Source organism: Misgurnus anguillicaudatus, chromosome 3, assembly GCF_027580225.2.
Source record: "Misgurnus anguillicaudatus chromosome 3, ASM2758022v2, whole genome shotgun sequence".
Classification (NCBI taxonomy): Eukaryota; Metazoa; Chordata; class Actinopteri; order Cypriniformes; family Cobitidae; genus Misgurnus; species Misgurnus anguillicaudatus.
The window spans coordinates 8,005,001-8,027,188 of record NC_073339.2 but is presented as its reverse complement, the minus strand read 5'-3'; the positions used below and the strand labels follow the sequence as shown (position 1 = coordinate 8,027,188).

Sequence of the window (22,188 nt, the reverse complement as noted above, 5' to 3'; positions counted from 1 at the left end):
TAGTGATCGTTGACCACTTCACTCGATTTGCACAGGCATACGCCACCACCTCAAAATCAGCAAAAACAGTGGCTGACCGGTTATTCAATGATTTCGCCCTCAAGTTTGGTTTCCCCTCCAGAATTCACCATGATCAAGGGGGAGAATTCGAAAATCAGTTGTTCACTCAGCTCAGAAAGTATAGTGGCATTGCCGGCTCAAGGACCACCCCCTACCACCCCCAAGGGAATGGGCAGGTGGAAAGATTTAATCGGACTTTGCTACAGATGTTAAAAACCCTGACTGACAAACAAAAATCGCATGGGAAAGAAGCACTTAATCAGCGTCTCTTCGCGTATAACTGTACCACGTGTGAAGTGACTGGATTTTCACCTTTCCACCTTCTGTTCGGCCGCTCTCCAAGGCTCCCCATCGACAGCCTTTTTGGACTCAACCCAGATAACTCCTCTGTAAGTCACAGTGAGTATATGGAACGGTGGACAAAAGAAATGAAAGAGGCTTGTGAAATAGCAAGAGAACATGCAAACAAGTGTGCTGAAAGGAACAAAAAGAACTATGACCTCAAAGTGAGATGCACAAACCTCAATCCAGGGAGTAGGGTTCTCGTGAAAAACTTGACTCCAAGGGGAGGGACGGGAAAACTTCGAAATTACTGGGAGAACGAGGTTCATGTTGTTCTACGACAAGTTGCTGAGGATGTACCAATTTATGAAGTAAAACCTGAGCAGAGTAAAGGTCGATCACGAGTGCCCCACCGTAATCTTCTTCTTCCCTGTGATTACTTACCTCTGGATATCACGCCAACTCCAAGTACCCAATCAAAGCAAAAACCTCAACTAAGAAAAAGCCGAACTCAACCTGTCCAGGGAAGAGAATGTGAATCAGAGTATGATAATGAAAGTGAAGAGGATGAGTACTACTTCCAAGTGGAACCATTTCAGATCAGACCACCAGCAAGCAGTAATTGCCAAAAAAACAGAAATGTGTTATCACAACCGTCAGTAACTTCTGAGCCTCGATCTAACTCTCCAGTGGTAGAACCAAGGCCACAATCTCTTCCAGCCGAGCCAGAAATTGATCTTCCAGAGTCTGCACCTGAAATAAGAAAAGAGCTTAATGAAAATGAACCAGCTGTTGACCTTATGCAACAAGACTTACCTGTTATGGAAGCAGCTACAGCACCTGGATCCAGAGACGGGACCTCTCAGGAGGAAAATGGGTACCAGTTAACCAGGAGAAATCGACGGCCACCTAAAAAGTTTACCTATGACAATCTTGGGTTCCCATCATGCTACAATGTGCAGATAACTGGCAACAACCACTACCCACGCTTTGCATCTAGTGGGATGACCGCTGTGACACCCTGGTCATCAACACCCCTTTGTTACACCCAACCCACATATGTGTGCTATTAACTTTGAATTGCACTACCACATACATTTCCCCCCTTTATTTGGTTACTGTATAGTCTGTGTTGAAGGCATGAAATGTCACTATACAGAACATTACCCAGGGACTGTTTATAACTATAGTGAGAGACTATTGCAAAACAAAAACAATGGACTGTTATCAGATCTTGGAAAGTAATGGACTGTTGTGCAGTTTTAAAACTGTGGACACTTCAAATCATTCTGAGATTTTCCTTTTATTGACACGGTTTAAATCATTTTTCCTGTGAAGGACTCTTTGCCATATTTTATCTTGCTGAAGCAAATGAATGGACTGTTTTTCCTTCCTAACAGAGACTTGTTGGTAGTTTGCAAATGATTCCCTATTTTTCTAGAACTACCTCATGGGACTATTTACAAACAAGTGCCTCGTATATTGACAAATAAGGACTCTTGTGAAGTGAAATGAGCAATATCACAATGGGGAACATATGCTGAAAAAAGTGTACATGTAACAACCATGTTGTAATGTCTGATGTTGTAGACACCTGCTGGGTAAAGTTTAAAGAGGTTAAACACTGTGAATTGAGCATATCTGTGACTTAATAATTTGATGTCGAGACGACATCTTTTCATGGAGGGGAGAGTGTGATATATTGAATTTAAGTGATTGATTTTGAATGAGTTTATATTTGAATGAGTTTACACTTATATGATGTTATTGAATAAGTTTATACAAGTGCTGTTTTTGAACAAGTTTACATTTTCTTGGTTTACATTCCCTTTAAATGTATTGAATATCAGTGATGATATTGAGTGTGATCTATTGAATTTAAATGATTTATATTGAAAGAGTTTACATTTTATTTGTTTACATTCCCTTTAAATGCATTATAAAAAGTGTTATTTTTCTTATATTCATTAATAGTGTTTATTTTCAATTTGTACTTCACATAAATCAAAAGTGTTTAATTTAACGTATTTATTGGATTAATTATTCTCCTTTAACGTACCTGCGTGATGACGTCATCGCACGCTTCAGTAGGGGATGCGCCCGCGATGCGCTTCATTCTGAGTCAATACAAAGTAAATGAAGCCATCACTGCAGCGCTCTCGTTGTCATCTTTCTATAATTAATTCTTTACGGTACTTCTTACAGGTAGTTGCAAATTAATACACTTTTATGTGAAAATGAACACTATTTAATGAAATACGGATTGTTTAAGTGTGTTGAAAACCGTTTGTGTTATTATATTGAAAGTGTGTCATGAGTTAGCAGGCAAGAGCACATGTTATACGGGTACCTCGTGTTAAACGCGAGCGCCGCCATTTGCTATAAATAGTCGCAATATTGATGATGTTGTGTATATAAAAAGTTAGTTATATTGTTTCAGGTGTGGGTTATGCATTATATGAAGTTAAATTCATCTTGGATGTGTGATTAATTTTATGAAACATGTGAGATATAACAGCTTTTAGAAATGACCATGTGGTTAAGATATCAGCTGTATGGATATTGTCCATTTAATTGTGTTATCTCAATTTAAGAGGAAATAGTAATGTTGTGCATTTTTGATGCTTATGTGTACATTTCAGAATATTCAGCTTTTCTTGCAAAGAGCATGTAAAAAGAAGAAAGAGTTGTTTAAATTGTCTAATTATACTTTCTTCATCTTTCTATTGTAATGAAAAGTGTTAAAAGTCGCTTATGTTTATATTTCTGGTCACTACAGTAAAAAGCAGTGATACAAATATGTATTGATGCTGTAATATAATGCAGTTTGGTGGAAAAACAGTGAGATAAATGTGCATTGTGTAATGAATATAATTGAATATGATGAAGTTTTGTTATATATGCATTTTCATATTCATTCTGAGTCAATACAAAGTAAATGAAGCCATCACTGCAGCGCTCTCGTTGTCATCTTTCTATAATTAATTCTTTACGGTACTTCTTACAGGTACTACATCAACATGTGTTGGTGGGTGTATGGGTGCCTGCGTGTGTGGTGACGCAGGAAATCAAGGGGTCAAAGGAGAAACCGAGATTAAAACGCTCACATCCTCGAAAGAGTCCTGCAATACCAGGAAACACACCAGGAGCCAATCAGAGAAGGGCAGCGTGTTGGGGTTCAGGGATTACAGCAGAGAGAGAGAGAGAGAGAAAGAGAGAGAGAGAGAAATTGATTGAAAGTAATTGTCCTTATGTCCGCACTATCATGTGGGAAAATCAGTGCTACTGGCCTGGGTTTTATCTGTGAAACGGCAGTCGCTTGACCACACCCAAAGATGAAAAGACAATACAGGCAGCTACAGTCATATTTAAACACTGTCAACTCCCTTCTTTTAAATCCTATGTAAAGCGGTCACTGCTACACGTTTATCTGCTGCGTAACATCTGCATGAGCACTCGGTTGCGTAATTGAGTTTGTGTGGCCCTTATCAGTAACGTTATCAATCAATCTCATGCCTACTTTTAGCAAGCCTGTTTGTACACTTGTTGAGGTTAAAACAGGATACTCACTCAGAAACTATGTAAGATGTTACTTATTAACCAAGAAATTCTTCAAATGGGTTTTGGATGAAAGGGTTAAGACCCGGATCTATTCGGATGTTATGTTAATTTGAATCACCTACATCCCAATTATCCTTAATCCCTGACAGGATGTGCTTCCTTCCCTATTTCAATTTCCAGAGTTTCCGTTTATCTAATCAGACCGACTGGAATGATCAGACATCGTGTTTGATAACATGTTTGGGTTCAGACAGGAAACAACAAAATGCAGCAGGGAAAATTGACAAACAAAATGCTAAACATGGCTTTGTAAACTGCACTGATGTTAGCTTATTGACAAAATTTTAAATGCTCGTTTTGGATAAAAGCATGTAATGAATAAATTTATACAACAGTTCTTTCTGGTTCTCGAATCTGATTGGCTAAGAGCCATACGATATTGTGCTGATCATAGATATGTATAAAGGCTAGATGGCTCAAGGCGGAGTCCCTAACTGCATCACCTGGCGGCCATCCCACGACAGGGCGCTCGCTCACTCGTAGCATTGAGTTTAATGGTGCAGGTACTTTTAAATGACCATAACTTGCTCAATTTTCTACCGATTTTCAAACGGTTTGGGGTTTTACAAACGTTATTAACGTGGCTATAATTCTGGATGCTTTAACATGTTTCATGAATTTATTTTTTATTTTTAGTATAGGTATGCAGTGTCATAGGTACATCTTTGACGTTTATAACAAACCAAACCGCTTGAAAATCGGCAAAAAACTAAGCAAGTTATGGTCATTTAAAAGTTCCTGCATCATTAAAACTCAATGCTACGAGTGAGCGAGCGCCCTGTCGTAAGATGGCCGCCAAAATGCGGACGTTGCACTTCATTGGCCAGCAGCGCGGACGAGCCATCTAGCCTTTATACATATCTATGGTGCTGATAACAGCACTGTAACCGCTTCACCTTTCGTATTATTCCGCCACCTAGTGAATGGAGGTCCTAAGCAGGCTCATCTCTGAATGGAAAAACACAGACGCGCTGTTTGAATCACTCTCCGTGTGTGTGTCTCATTAGTTTACTAGCTCATAAATCAGTCTGAATCCCCAATCGGAAGTTATAGTCAAAGATCAGCGCTCTTGGATGTTACGTTACAGTTAATGGGAGAAATGTCTTGTCACATTGTGTGGACGATTAACACTTGGAAAGAGGAATATAAACACTCGTTTTTTTTCTGGAGCTATATTTCTTATCAGAACGCGAAAACACTGTGAAACTGCAGGTAAGCACCGCAGCTTTTAAATGTGGACATTGATCATTTACTTTATCGTGACCTGACTATTAAAACATGTTATGAGATATCGCCACTGGTATATTTATAAGCAGCATGCAAAAACATATCTCTGACACTTATAAAACACAGTTTTATATAGTACTGACCAGAACAAAGTTTAATAATAATAATCGAGTGCTCGTATCACGTTAAGAATAAATGAGAAAGCAATAGTAACGTTACACAAGTATAGTTTTATTAACTTTGACCTCGCGCCAAAACAATAACAACACAAAAGACACTAAATATGAATTAAAAAACAAGTAATAGTTTGATCATGACACCAAATACTGCTGATTTGATCTCATTTTGACGATCATAAACAAACAAGGCCAACATGAGAGCCAGGGTATATCTGTCAGAAATGTAGCCCAGAGATGGCGGTGGTCAGCGGGGCGAGTGAACACTGATCTCCGCTCATGCTTTGGTTCTCATTTGTACCGAATCTCACTAAGCAAACGTTCAAACAGGCGCTATCTTTACTAATCGACTGCAGATTTAAATATAATACAGATACATTCTCGACTGAACTAATCTTAAAACTACACTTTGTGACCAAGAAACGGTAATATAAAGTAACGGCTTTTCTGTCCATTGAGTTATTATGAGCTTCAAAGCAGCCGAAAGTTTTACCTGTCATTCTGGCCGCCCTCAAATCCGTGGCGGAAGAAGTAGTTCTCAAACAAAGAGGCTTTTAAAATAACTCCGTTGTTGTTTTCTAGTTTTCGTTTTTCAAACGTGTGCCGTCGAACTGTTGTATAAAAGCAATATCGCTCTCGGAGTCGTGCGATATAGCTCTACATCATCACGGCTGCGACCGCCTCCGGCACTCGGCCTGCGGCCTCGTGCCTCTGGCCTAATCACAGCCGTGATGATATAGAGCTATATCACACTCCTACTCGAGCGATATTGCTTAAGTAAACGAAAGCGAATTTTGGAATATTTTGGGAATGCTTACCATAAAAGTAAAAGCAGGCATTCTTCAAAATATCAGTCAATAATAAAAATCTAAATGTATATTGAAAATAATGATATAGTGAATCGTTTTTGCTTAATTTTAGGAAAGAGCAGTGGATTAGTGATCGTTACCTGTCCTAAAAGTAATAAATTTAATTCCTGGTGTGTTATTTGAAATGTTATTAACCTAACAGCCACTCTTTAGGAAATCCATCACACTTCATTATAAAGAGGCGTTCATGCGTAGACCTATTATTCATCAAAGGTGTTTATTGTACCTTTTTTTGGCACGTCACGAACGTGAATGGATTTTGTAAAAGGTACATAACAGTTAAGCCCTAAATGACTGATTCCAGGATTTGAGTAACTGTATAATAACTTCCGGATATTACAAAATGCCCACAAAGACCTGGCATCAACAAATGACAATATACATTTGGCATAAGGACCCTGAGGAAAAAACAGGCAGTTTATTAATAATATCATGGAGGCGTAGTGCTATGATAAATGTGTAATTGTGAACATACTGTAAGTAAAAAAACAGATGTAGGTTTATGCGACGGCAAGCGTCTACAGCTCCTATAGAAGCAATTCGAAGAAATTTAACAGTAAATGCAGATCGTACGGAACGGAAATCTGTTCAAATGTGCACTAAACTAAAGTTTAACTGGCTCAATATGGAGTGTGCAGCAGTGTAATGAACCTTTAAGACGGGTCTGGAGGAAACCACATCCCTGGCTGAGTTAACAGCCCACCATATGTGCATTTTAAAAGTCAATAACAGAACTATGAGCAGAAAACTTGAGCGGATGGTTAATGTGTTCACAATTAGACTGAGGACTTGTTTATTGCCTGCACTGTAAATACTGTAAAATACTGTAAACAAAAGTTTTGCTTGATTATTATAGAGGGTTTCATCAGACCCACGTACGTTGTCACGGTACGTGCCTGAAACGAACTGAACTTCCGGTCTGTATTTATTTACCAGTCTGGCTAGTGACTAAACTGATCTATAAAACAAATACCTTGTTGAAAATAAAATGTTTTGGTTTGCTAAAGACGAGGGGAGATCCGAGCATGGATCACATCTGTGCGGAGAGGTTTTGGCAACCAGACAAGAATTCAAGGACTTGTAGCTAACATTGTATACATTCATTTTACACAGAAACGTTAGCTCATTGTAATACTTGATAAGCGTTAGAAATTATACATGAATGAAGGTCATTTACTTGTTATTTATTTCCCTATTTATCAGAAATAAACCACTGTAAAAGGAATCAGAAGTTGAGTTTAGTCCACAAAAGCTGTTTGTTTCCCATACGGCAAAAAATAAATATTTTTAAATATATTTGAAAATATACAAAAATGGCCACAAATATATTTGCTGTAATATATTTTGGAAAATGTTTACAAAAATATATTTTTCACAGATATATTTTTGGCCATTTTTTATATTTAAAAAGTAAATACATTTTAAAGCATTAAAAATATATATTTAGCCCTCCATATAGACGGTTTCATCGGACGCACGTGTGGTGACGCGATACGCATCTGGTCCGAACTTTACTTCCGGTTTCATTTGCTAAATTGAACTCTTGAACAAATACCTCGTCGGAAATAACAAATGTTTTGGTTTCCGAAGTAATCTATGTGTTGTTCATTTTGCTTGTTTTATAAATAAACTACGCTTAAAGGCGGAGTCCACGATGTTTGAAAAAAGCGTTGGAAAAGGAGACGGGCCGACTACCAAAACACACTTATAGCCAATCAAATCAAATCAAATGCCGGGTTGCGTATGTGTGGGGCGGGTCTATCAACAGAAGGTCCAGATTCTATTGGGGTAAGTGCGTGTTTGTTTAGGTGATTTCAAATATCAACATTGGGTTTCAAACATTATGGACTCCGCCTTTAAAGTACTTTGTTGTTATTTATTCTTAGTGGAGTTTACTGGAAGTTACGTGTTGACCACGAAAGCCGCTTGTTTATGTTTTACTAATGAAACGTCTATATTTCAATTCAAGGATAAACTGTAAAAAATTAGCTGTAATTATGCAGCTGGTTGCCAGTAACTTACTGTAGAAGATAAAGACCGAAAATATTTCATGTTCATTTAACTTTGAACAAACTATTGCCAGTCAATAACATAAATGTAAAATCTACAGTAAGTTACTGGCAGCTAGTAATACCCACTAATACTGATTTAACAGTGTATATTCACGTCATATTTGAAGACAAAAAAAAATTTTACTTAAAAAATATACTTTATAAAAATAAACTTAAAAAAAATAAATTCTTGCCATATGAGCAATACATTATTTTTCATATATGATTAAAACTAAATATATTTTCAAATTCAAAAATATATTCAATTGAGCATTAACAAAAAAATGCATTTACCACATATTTAAAATATATTTTTGGCCAGAAAAATTTATTTTTTGCCATATGGGTTATGTTGTTGCTACTGAAACCATCTATAGCTTTTGTGTTTTTTGTTTTTTCAAAGTTTCCACACAAGTGATGCATATCAATGTGATTTTATTGCAATTTTCCATAAAATATCTATAACTGGTGAGCTAAATTAATGTTTTTTCAAATAGTTAAAAAATGGGATCCTGGGAACTATCTGTGAAAACCCAGCTAAAGTCTTTTTTTGGGTGATTTAATATTTTCTACATGAAATAAAGTCTCTCTCTCTGGTTTTATATAATGTAAACCTATCTATCTATATGCATAAATAAATAAATAAATAAATAAATATATGTATGTGCATGTATTTTACATTAAATAAAAAAATGTTAATCACAGATTCTGTTAAACCAAACAAAAAGTTTGTTATTTTTTTGTTTCTTACATTTTTGTTGTTTGGGGAATCTGCTAATTATGCATTATTTTAATTAAAAGGCATTAAATGGCTCCCTATTGTGACAACCTTCCCTAGTATTGATCAATGTCCTATGAAAGGTCTCAGCCTTGATTTATGTACTAAATACCTCAAAGATGAGCCAATGAACAGAGAGCATTACACCAACGTGTGTTTGCAATGCAAGCAATGATGCAACTCGTTGCTTCGTAGAAAAAGATTATCTAGCTAACCACATCTTAAAACAATCAAAACAAGCACCAAGCAAAGCTAAACATGTTTTTCGCAGACTTAGTACAGACACGTGCGTTCATGAAGAACACAATAAAACAAAATACCAACATTAGTAAACATTGCTGAGAAAACAGCAGGGTGATCTCAATAGTACCTGTATGTTTTTATACGAGAATAGATGATGTAGACAACAACATCCAAAGCGTTTACAAATCATAACATAAGAAATTTACAAATCTCTTGAAGGAACTGAGACTGCAAGAACTGGGACTGAAAAGACATTTTTTAAATGACAATGTTAGTATTTACAAACCAAATGCAGATAGGAAGTTCATAGGCAGTCTTTGTATGACAGTATGTAATTACATTTTTATTAAAGAAACAATTACAAAACAAACCAACATTTGTATCTCTTCTCTTTCTCACAGCTAACTCTGACAATGCTGGAGTATTACACCAGACGACAGCTGTCACTACGGACAATTCAAGGACAATTGCTCGGCTGGAAAATAAAACGAGTCTTACACTCTTTCCACCCTGATTTTTTCACAGCGGCTCGTTGAAACCTTTCTAGCAATAATGAATATCGAAAGATCTTGCACTTGGTGTGCCAAACTATGATCATCATTAATGCTTAAAAATATAACCTGGCTTTTATTCATGATCATGTAAGGGTGCGCTGTACTGTGAGGATATAAATAAAACATCTATCTCCATACGGTGATGCTGATGTGCAGCAATGTTTTCTCTGCACCATCACCCTCAAGCACGATCGATCAATGACTAGTTTAATGTTAGAGACCCGGGTCATATGGGAAATCAAACCTGACAGGTCAACAAATTTATGGCTTTAAAATAAAAATGGCATGTGTAATGTAAAATGGAAAGGATGTATTTACTTACCGCTAAAAAAATGAAACGCAAATACTCCTGTATTTAATTTTAATATTTTAAAGCTATTTATATCGGAGTATACGATAAGATGGGGGTAGGTAAGTATAAATAGTAAGTATAGGTAGGTAGGTAGATAGATAGAGCCCCATAAAGGTGGTCAGTAGCTGTAAAGGGTAACAGGGTTTTGTCAAGAAGATTGAATATGCACAGGTTAATTAACTGTCTCTGTGCCTAATGCAATAAAGTTGGTTAAGGGGAAAATCGATAAGCAGCGAGTCTGCATAGATCATTGATTGGAAAGTGACTTTTATCACACACAATGATTTATAGAGTCATGAAAAGATGCTTTTAGTGCTCTGAAAAGTGTTTTTAGTGTTGAAATCTTCAATATTTTTTCAATATCTGCTCTGACAAGAGTTTAATTTATTATTCTTTATTAAAGACGGTTTTATCGGACACACCTGCGTCGTCGCGGTTCTGCGTCTGGATGGAACTTAATTTCTGGTCTCTGTTTGTTTAACGGTCTGACATGTGACTAATCTGAACTCTGGGACAAATACCTTAATGAAAATAACAAATATTTTGGTTTCCTAAAGATGAGGGGAGACGGCGATCATGGAACACCGCTATGTGAAGGGAGGGTTAGCATCCGATCTGTAGTTTATTACATTGATTTTACACAGTAACGTAGCTCAGTGTATTTTTTATACGCTTTAGCTATAATTTAAACTAAGGTAATCTACTTGTTTTTTTTCCCTTGTTATCAGAAATAAACTACTCTAATGCTGTATTCACATCAAACGTGGTAGAGGCAGCAAAAACGTGCTATTCGCACGTAGTTGGGCGCTTGAACATTTTGAGTTTACTCGCATCAGCCGTGCTTGAAATTCTAGTCACTCGAGACATTCACGAGGAAATTCGCGTCATGGGAGCGGCTTCTACGACGAATCACGTCACTATTAGATCAAGTTCCTGATTGGTTAACGCGGGCAAATATCCGCCAAAGTTTAGATTTTTTAACTCTCGTGTTTCCCGCGGCAACGCTCATTTCGCACTATTCGCATGAACTAGACGCACAAATGAGGCGGATTCATGTCTACCGTATGCCTCATTCATGCCGCAAAACCTCCAGATGTGCGTAAACATGTCTTTACATTAACTTAACATTGAAATCACTCTTGACGCCTTTACCGCGGCTGGTGTGAACGCAGCATTAGGACTGTTATTATTGATCCTTTGTGGAAGTTAACAGGAAGTTACATTTGATCCACGAAAGCCGTTTGTTTATATTTTTACTGCTGAGACCATCTATATGACGTATAATAAATTAAGAATTTGGTGAAGATTCAGTTTGATTAAATTGTTTTTGTATTTTAAGAAATAATGCTGGGTTGTTTTAAAGGGGCCATGGCACAAGACTTTTTTAAGATGTCAAATAAATCTTTGGTGTCCCCAGAGCATATATGTGAAGTTTTAGCTCAAAATACCATATAAATAATTTATTATAGCATGTTAAAATTGCTGCTTTGTAGGTGTGTGCAAAAATGTGCCGTTTTCGGTGTGTCCTTTAAAATGCAAATGAGCTGACGAAATTCAAACACTGATCACAATGATGGTGGTTTGTTGCAATTAAAACTCAATTGTGCTTTTCTCTGCACTAAATGGCAGTGCTGTGGTTGGATAGTGCAGATTAAGGGGTGGTATTATTATAATAAAAGCTCCTTGTGACATCATAAGGAGACCTATTTTTTCATGTGCTTGTAGAGAATGGTTTCCCAAAACTAAGTTACTGGGTTGATCTTTTTCACACTGGGGACCCAATCATAGCACTTAAACATGAAAAAAGTCAGATGTTCATGCCATGGCCCCTTTAAACCCAATTGCCTGCTGCACATGCTTCGAAAGGGTTTATGATAAAAGAGACCCTCACGTTCACAAAATACTCGCAAGACACTAACGTAACACTAAACTCTGATTACACATAAGATATAAAGAGTATCTGGCAAACGTGAGCGTCTCTTTTATCATAAACCCCTACGAACCCTCTGCAGCAAGCTTGTATTTTGACATGATGCGCGATGCAGATAGGTTCACATGACGCGCCGAACACATATTTTGACATGATAAGCCACACACATTGTGCGCCCTCGAAAAAGAAGTCAACGACCGCCACTGCTTACTATTATTAGTGTTGCATGGAGACCTTCTTCTAAAAAAGTTCTTTCTGGTTCAATAAAAACCTGACTAAATTAACCAGAATATTCTTCTTCAAAACAATTTATTTAATTGCAATGTTTTTGAACAAAATAAACAAAATAAAATAAAATTTGAACGTAACTTTAAACGTAATGACTGTTAGCTAAAGCATCGTGATGCAAGGCAGGGGGGACTCAAAATATTGCTAAACTTAATTAAAAATAATTTTCCCCCTGTTTGTGTTTGTATTGTTTTACTACTTACACAATTATTATTTTTTTTTACTATTTATCATTTTAAACACATAGTTTGTAATGATATTTTTAGTTTGAGACAGACAATCATCAGATGGGGTAGGTCCTCCTGAACCCCCTTATCCCTAAAATGATTTGCATGTTCAATTTAGAGAATCAAGATTGGGAATTAGAATTAAGGTTCAATTTTATGATTACATACATTAATCAATGCTTAGATCTTTTTTGTTGTAGATCTGCTTCGCAGACATTTCATATTTAAAAGCTCTCAGCACGCTTTATGTACTTTGGAGAGCAGCTGCTCATTTTGAAGCTTGTATGTTCTCTCTCTCTCTCTCTCTCTCTCTCTCTCTCTCACACACACACACACACACACACACGCACACATTTACTGAACCCATCTGGAAAGTGCTATCGCTCAGCTGTCATTACACGTCGGCAGACAGAATACCCATGGTGTTGACAAGGCTCTTATTGAATTATACTTTAAAAAGCTCTTATATGGCCGGTTTGTTGACATAAGGCAGTCAACACACGCTGGAACAAAACCTGATGAAATCTGCCGAGCTAAAAGCAAGCTCTCTGCACGAGAAACAAATTAAAACGTGCTCAAATTTTCCATGATTATTAAAAACACTTCAATATGACCACGATTATTTTACACCATACTGAGCTACTGCACAATGCTCTCTATTCTTTTGATGTTTGAGTGGATGGCAGACAGAAACTGAAGCTTTGACAGTCAATGCAGTCAATTTATTGGTAGACGGTTCAATGTCTTGCCATGGTGGATGTCTGACAGGTGATATTACTTAACTAAGTGCTACAAAAAGAGAGAAAAATCAATATGCATTTATCCAAACTGTACTGCCAAACAAAACAGTACGAGAGAGGCTTCAGTGTGTACACCAGGCTTATTTAATAGAAACCAGAATTACTGCTGAATATTGCAAACTGGCCGAGCATCGTTGCCTTTATAACATCAGGTGGTTAACCAAATTAACACTCTGTAGGTAACCGAGTTCAATAATGGCACCCTGAAACAAAATTACATCTAACAATAAACAATATTTCTGATGTATTTGATTGTCACCCACATAAGAAATAATACAGTATACTATAAATTGTGGTATAATGTTGTATATCATACACTGTAAAAAATGTGCTGTAATTTTGATGCTGGTTGCCAGTAACTTACTGTAGAAGATAAAGTCTGAAAATGTTTCATGTTCATTTAACTTTGAACAAAATGTTGCCAGTAAATAACATAACTGTAAAATCTACAGTAAGTTACTGGCAGCTATTGCCAGTAATACCCAGTAATACTGTAATTTCTACAGACATTTTTTACAATGTATAGTATAGTATAATTACTATAGTATATTGAAATTTTCACTACAGTAAGTTCCAAATAATGATTCTTAGCTGGCACTGGGGTGGTACTTTTTCAAAATGTACACTTTTTATCTCAGAGGTACATGTTGGTACCAAATGTATACATCTGTACCTATGGTACCATTAGGACCTTTCAAAAGGTACTGCACTAGTTACAGCTATAACAGTGTATACAGTATCTTCAGATTTTAATACAGTTATTGCAATTAATTTACTATAGTAAATAGCAAATACTATACAGTAACTTAAGCGTTTACTAATACAAATTTTAAAACGTACATGTTAGCATAAGTTAATGCATTATGCACAAAAATGAACAATTGCATTTGTATTAACAAAATAAATGCTATAAAATGACATTGCTAATTGCTAGTTCATGTTAACTACTATATTACAGTAACTAGTGTTGTTGAATGAGACCGTATTGTAAACTATCGACTTTTTCATCGAATTTGTCAAAAACAATATATTAAATCAAATATTGAACTAGCAAAACGGTATGGCATCCGTTATGTAACACAAACAGCAACACCGTATTGTTAAAACTCAAAAACTGGAGTACCTGTACCACTGGAGACCCTTGTCATAGAACCTGTCGAAGAAATGCGGTTCTGCGCCCACCGCGCGCACGTCCGGGTGAACGCGCAGGAACTCCAGAAGCGCTCGCGTTCCTCCCTTTTTCACCCCAATAATAATCGCCTGGGGAAATTCTTTAGTTCCAAAGTTATTTGATACGGAAAGATTATTATAAAAGTTATAATCTAAAGCGCGTTGCCGTTTCTCGTCCTCCAAATCTTTCGCGTCAAACTCCAGCTGGTCGGACTCGGGGAGTTCGCGTGCGGTGATGTTCCAGCGCGCGTCCGCCTGAACTTTCTTCTCTTCCTTCGAGAAAAATTTGCTTTTGAAACTTTGATGGACGTATAATGGACTCGGCATGGAATCGCAGTATCCAGTGAGGCAGTAAAATAAATAGGTGAATATAAGGATCATGGTAAAGTAAAAAGACACCTTGGAGTGGGATTTCAGGTGCCCGAAGTTGAAACTCGTTGTCCAACATCCCATGAGTGTCTTTGACAAGAAAAGAAAATGCCGAACACCATGCCGTATTAGTTGGAAGAACAGTTTTTTCGTCTCTAACCCAAATAATTTAGGGATTATTTCCTGTTTTTGTCAAACCCATCCCATATGTGCGCACTTTTGTTGCATCCAGAGAAGCACAGCCTGACAAATCATAGCTTTGCATTATTTTGCTCCTTGTGTTGGACTTGTAGATCCATTGCCTCGGGGGTCTTGATGTGACTAATTCCTCATCTTGTGGTCTTTGGATGATCAAGGTTACCCATTTATCTCTCCCACCCGTTCTTGGTGCGCACGCCCCCTTTTCCAAGACCCCGCCCCGTTGTCCCGTTGCTCGAATTACTTTTATGACTTACCTACCTAAGCAGTTAGAAATCCTTCCATTATTGCTAAATCAATGAGAGCTAGAGAGCTTCAAAAAGAGCAGGTCAAAGTTCACGATGCATAAGAGATCCAGAGAATGTAATCTTGGGTATTTTTATGGCATGCACTTTCCTTCATAGACACTGCTGTCAGTACCCTTTAACACACACACACATATATGTACACAAATGAAGAGGTCAGTGAGTGAGCAACACCTGTCATGAAGGCCACACACTAAGCGGAGACTGTCTGTTTACTGATCCTTCATCTACTTTACTACATAGACATCATAGAGAAATGTTCATTGAATTTACACACACAGTCAAGAGATGCAAATACACAATTTTAAATTGTTGGCACGATGGTTTGCTGTGCCTTCAATATACAGTGACAGAGAAATAATTATAATCATAAATTTAAGGTACCTTAAAATTTTTTTGTTGAATCAACTGGGATTTACAAGTCATTTCAACTTACTATTATTTATCTTGACTAGAGATGAGTTGTTATAACTACAAGTGAATTGTTATAACTTATAAAATTAAGTTGACATTTCTCAACTATATTTTATAAGTTGTGACAACTCATCTTTGTTGGCATGACTTGTAAATCTGAGTTGATTTAACAAAAAATTTTAAGGCAGCAAAGTATTTTTTACAGTGTAGTGGTGGTTATAAAAAATTATAATAGCATGCTATATACTCAAGACAATAAGGAACGCACGTTACTTTTACAGAAAACTCTTAAATATTGAGAATATTTACATGCATGTATAGCTCAGTGGTAAAGTATTGCGTTAGCAGCGCAAAAGTTCATGGGTCCAAACCCAGAGAACACACATACTGATTTGAAAATGTATACCTTGTAATGCACTGCAAGTCACTTTGTATAAAAATGTCTGCCAAATGCACATGTTTCTGAAAATTTTGACAAGGCATGCATGAACATTTTTTAAACATTCATGCATTTATCCGAAGCAACTTATGGTATATTCAAGCGATGCATTTTATTTGTGTTTCCTGGGATTGGACCCACAACCTGTGGATTACTAACAACAACATTTCTTGACAGTAGACACTCTTAATAACGCTATAGGACAGGTGTTTTAGGGTTCAGACTACACGGAGCCTTTAGGAGACCATAAACAACACTGCCTGTCTAACCCAAACACTTTCTCCACTTGACCCTTGTGTCAAACTACATTATTTTATATCACGTGTTCATTAAACCACAACAAGCTCCAAAACTTTAAGTTCCAAAATGATTCTAGTGTTTGTTTTAGACCCTGTCTAATCGAAAATCGATTAAGACATTAAACAATATGTCGATACTTTAATTAACTACTGTATAGGACATATAGTATGTGCATTATTGGAGTTTTAAATAGCCATTATACTGTATGTATTATATAAACAATAATGCATGCGATTACAGGTTTGTTTAAGTCCCAAACCCTAAGTATTATTTTTGGAGTGTACCTTGCATTGGTTTTGCTACATCAGGGAGAAATAATAAATAACAGTATCTAGTTATATGTTATTATATTATATAACATTACAATAACCAGTGGCTCCTAAACATAATAATAATAATAATAAGGTTTGTGTGGCTAAATCTAATTTAGAGCCACGTGAAAGTCAGCTGCCATCAAAAGAAATGATACAATAATCAGTTATTCTTTAAGAAGATAAAAGTGGTCCTGGCTACATATTTGTGGAGGACCACCAATGAACTGCCACCCACTGACTCACATAACACACATGACTGATGACTGCGTAACATGTCCACTTAATGTCAAACATAAAGTAAGATTAACTTGAGGAATTAAATGTGCCATTTTGCATTAGTTACAAGAAACATTGGAGTATATCTGAACATTGATTGTGTATGTGAAAACAAATTAGGACAGTTTTGACAAAGGACTGGATAAAACAGCTGTTAAGATTTAAAATGGTGAATCACATCTGTATACACTGTAAACATTTAAAATTGCTCTACTTAACCCTTTAGCCACCTCTCAACCAAATGGTTGTGCAAATTTTTAGTCAATTTTTTTTATTGAGAGGAGTACCTAGCTCAAGAGCTACAGTATCTCTACCATTTGCTTGATGTATGACAGCACTTGTCACAAATGTTCTTCTTAGACGAAATCACTCCTGCCATGTTAACTGTACTTGTTAAAATTTTGCAAGGAAAGCTAAATGTTTGACATATTACACTGTAAGAGCCCTAACTTAAATGATTAGTCAATTTTCTTAAAAAAAAAAATCCAGATAATTTACTCACCACCATGTTATCCAAAACGTTGATGTCTTTCTTTGTTCAGTTGAGAAGAAATATGTTTTTGAGGAAAACATTTCAGGATTTTTCTTATTTTAATTGACTTAAATGGACCCCAACACTTAACAGTTTAAATGCAGTTTTAAGGGACTCTAAACGATCCCAGACGAGGCATAGGGGTCTTGTCTAGCGAAGCGATTGTGATTTTTGGCAAGAAAAATAAAAATATGCACTTTTGAACCGCAGCTTCTCGTCTTCCTCCGGCTGTGTGACGTGCTAGCGCAACCTCACGTAATTGCATAATGATGTCAAAAGGTCACGTGTTACATATATGAAAACATTTTAAACAATAAACTGAACAAAGACATTAATTAGTATCATTCGACATACAACAACGTCGGAACGGTCTTTTTCTCCACACTTGTAAACACTGGGCCATAGTTTCGATAAGTCATCCGTGACCTCTTGACGTGATGACGTATTACGTGAAGTCGTGCTGGCGCGTCACACGATCGGAGGAATACGAAAAGTTGTTGTTTAAAAGTGCATATTTTTTATTTTTCTTGCCAAAAATGCCTCATTTGAAATCGTTTAGAGTCCTTTGAAACTGCAATTTTAAACAGCATTAAAACTGTTAAGTATTAGGGTCCATTAAAGTCCATTAAAATGAGAAAAATACTGGAATGTTTTCCGCAAAAATCATAATTTCTTCTCGACTAAACAAAGAGAGACATCAACATTTTGGATGACATGGTGGTGAGTAAATTATCTGGATTTATTTTTAAGAAAATGGACTAATCCTTTAACAAAATTATGTTACTTGGTGCCATAATAAAACTTTATTGACCATTGACTTCCATAGTAAGAAAAAAATATTTTGGAAGTATTGTGATAAATGATGAAGAAATTATTTTGATAAATGATGGTAAGCACACAGTTGACGGTACCCATTAAATTTCATTAAATTTACCATCATTTCTCAAAATATCTTCTTTTGTGTTCATCAGAAAAAAGAAATGCATACAGGTTTAGAACAACAGGATGAGTAAATCATGACAGAATTTTAATTTTAAAGCAAACTACCCCTTTAATTTGTCACTTTATGCTAAAAGTATAAAAGCTTAGCTAATGTTTTCAGATCATTTGTGATCATTCACAGCTATGAATGTGAAACCCAGGCAGTTAAAGCAACACTATGTAGTTTCCATGTAAAATTGACTTAAGGCCAGTGGCGGTTCTACACGGAGGCCAAGGGTGGCCCGTGCTTCTGTAGAAATGTCCCTGGCCACCCCTGTGGCCACCCCGTGCTGACCAAATAAAAAAGTATCAATTTATTTTGATATTACACGCTAGCGCCAAAAGCGGAACTAATGCGACGCAACATTCTACACGGGCAAATTAGAGCGGCGCACACAATCACTGTAGATTCCTGCGGGTGCTGCTCGGCGAGTGTCTCAATTCGTTCCCAGTCTCCCGATGTTGTGAATGTGTATGCAGGTTTGGGCACTGGTAAGGACTCTAGCTCACTTGACATTGGGACACTGTTCACTTGTTCTCCTGTGACGTGGCTGCTGCTTGCGTTGTGATCATTCACAGCTGTTACGTATAAACAACCGGCAAAACCAACATCTCGCTAACTTTTTTAAGTTTACACATTGTAATTGTGCTCTTACATATACGTGCATAATCTTTAAATATAATTTCTTGCCATTTTTTATGTGCCCCTCTGGTAAAACACTGGCCCCTCCTTGGCCCCCCTAGTGAAATTTGTCTAGAACCGCCACTGCTTAAGGCTCCCCCATGTGGTTGAAAAGTGCAACAGTGCCTGGTATCAGACACTCTTCTGCAGGCAGGGGGAGGGGCGGGGCTGTGTGCTCTACCCTCCACCTGCCACTTTCACAGTGTGCTTGTAGCAGCTAGGAGGCTGCTCAGGTTGCAGCAGCAGTAGAATCTGTCCAGTTAAGAGTTGTTCTATCACTGAAATAATTTTAGAGACATTATTTAAAGGTTGAAAAACTACACAGTGTTGCTTTAAACTTACGTAAATTGGTAACACCTAAAATATTTAAAAATCTTCAGTGAAAAATTTTAAGTTAAAAAAAATTCACATTTTAGTTGTAACCAATTGAAGTATTTTTTTTATTTGATCCAAACTTTACTTTTTACAGTGCAGGACATTTCATATGAACCCACCAAGCTGCCAAATTGTTCCTAATTTTTTTTCAATGAAAGTTTTAAAGTTTTTTACAGTTTTTTTAAAGGCAATTTTATTGTAAAATCACTGTAGCATATTTAGGCCTACCGTATATAACAAACAACAATGCTGTAAGTGAACACTTATAAACCGCACTTCTCCTCATTGTGAACTTAAGCAACTTTATGGTGTGTCTCCTAGCCAAGTTTAAAGCTTTGTACTGAGGTGGGTTAGACTAGTTAAACTAGTTAGACTCATTTGAACAATGCATTTAGATCATTCAGTCTTGTGGGTGAAGAATGGTCTGCATTTATGGTATGACAGTAAAATATCTCTGGATTTATGTGAGGGGAAAACTGATGGGTTACAGAAAAAGGGAGATGAGGAGGAATCTTTTGCTTTTATGACATGCATGCCATTTAAAAGATGCTTTTTAGTCAAAACATCCTGCTTCAAAGATCTGGTACTGAATACACATGACTGCTTACAGAGACAGTACAGCCCGAAGCAACCGCGGGTTAAGTGGTTTTAAGCAAAAGAACATTGCACCTTGTTAAACAAGGTCTGACCTTGATGTTACGCAACCTTTACAGGTAAAAACAAACTGCAGTTTATTAAGCATAGCCTACTGTATGAAGAATTTCAAAGAAGCAACAGTAAAGATTAGGGTACTATTGAAGAAACAAGTATGGTGGTTATTACATTGCACCTTTTGTTTGCTGTGCAATACTGAAAAGCATATTTCATGTGTGTTTGCTTTTTTGAAAAGCTGATCTGGACTCAAATGTCTCAATCAAAACATGAATAGCAACAATAGGGACTGATTGAGTATAAATCAGAATGTCTCAACACATGTGCGTGTCACGCTTGCCGACGTCCTCAATCACCTTCATCCAGATGTGCCACCCTTGTTTTCACAGCTGAGGGGGTGTTTCTTAAATATTGCATCCCCAGACACTCAAACAAGGTGAACGCGGACAGATTGCATCCTAAAACAACAACAAATGTGCAGTACTTTCTAAAGTCACCTGCTTTAGTTATGCATGTTAGAGATGCCTGTTGAGGTTACCTGCAGCAGCTTGTTGTTATATTTGCAATGCGTTAAATCTTTCTCAAAGATACATAAAGTCAAAGCACTCATGCCTGCAGTGCTTGGCTGAAAAACACTGGCACTTTGAACATGCATTTCTCGTACCCTCGGCGCTGTGTTTGCACATGAAAGCTGAAGTCTGTGGTAGTAAAGGCAGTCTCTCTTCACAGCATTGGTTTGGAAGGTTGTGGTTAGCCTTAAGTATAGGGAACACTTGAATTATATTACAGTGCAATGGGTGTAGCAGACAAGAAAAAGAGAGACGAGAATTAAGAAAAAAAGTCATGAACAGCATGTTGGGGCAGGGCATCAGGACACCTAAAACCTTGGTACCTTAACTGTAAAAATGGGTCATTTCACAGGACACCGAATTGAATTAGCATTTTTGAACATGTCTTTAATTGCTCAGCCAGACAGGTAACCCGCCCAAAATTCATCGCAATGGTTGGTGGCGATTCTGGGCAGATCTAGCAAACAGATTGCGATGCCTCTAGTGGCACAGATGGTTCACTGGATTGTGAAAAGTGGGTGGAGTCTCAGAATGCAGCCAGGTGGTCAGAGCAGAGGGGCTAAAAATAAGAGGAATAAGGAATGTTATGTAAGGGATAATTGATGACGGGCCACTAAAATTTTCGAAAATAATGCACATCCAAGGTGAAATTACACTGCAGGTGTGCATTATTTTCAAATAATTCAAAAGACCGTAGTTATTCCGCTCACATCACAGGTAGCACAAACATTGCTCTGGTTGTTATTTTAAGACATTTGACAGGTTAGGTGTGCATTTATTGAAAAAATTATTAACACCCATGTAACATCTCAACCAATCAGAATAAAGCATTCAAGAGTCCTGTGTTATAATATTAAATATTACACAAAGGAAAAAATCTTGTTTTTTGGAAGAAAGTAAAGAGGCGTTCCTAATTGGAGCAGTAACATGCTTTAAAAAAAAGCTTTAGGAAGCTTTAAACATTTATCTGAATACACAATACAGAAGATCATCCAGACAGCAAACATGCAAAATGGGCCTGGACATTTGACTACAGAAATCCCCAACTTTATTAAAACCTTTTATTGCACTGAAATGTAGTCAAATGCTTTTATTGTATCTAATAAAACTCTGCGTGTTTAAAAGCTTGAACAATCATCAAAGCACATGACACAC

General features: G+C 36.9%; 1 protein-coding gene and 1 long non-coding RNA gene across 3 annotated transcripts in view; both read right to left on the bottom strand.

Annotated features, from left to right (window-relative positions):
• Positions 1 to 15,358, bottom strand: part of LOC129444067 (heparan sulfate glucosamine 3-O-sulfotransferase 6) — a 32,721-nt gene extending 17,363 nt beyond the window's left edge. Inside the window, exon 1 of the mRNA XM_055204426.2 lies at positions 14,582 to 15,358. Within this exon, the coding sequence (XP_055060401.1) occupies positions 14,582 to 15,081 (500 nt within the window). The 5' untranslated portion in view covers positions 15,082 to 15,358. The remainder of the gene's footprint in view (positions 1 to 14,581) is intronic.
• A 5,051-nt stretch (positions 15,359 to 20,409) lies between these two features.
• Positions 20,410 to 22,188, bottom strand: part of LOC141358848 (uncharacterized) — a 144,512-nt gene continuing 142,733 nt past the window's right edge. For both annotated transcript variants that reach the window (XR_012365333.1, XR_012365331.1), the window contains exon 3: positions 20,410 to 21,592. This is a non-coding gene — a long non-coding RNA (uncharacterized lncRNA). The remainder of the gene's footprint in view (positions 21,593 to 22,188) is intronic.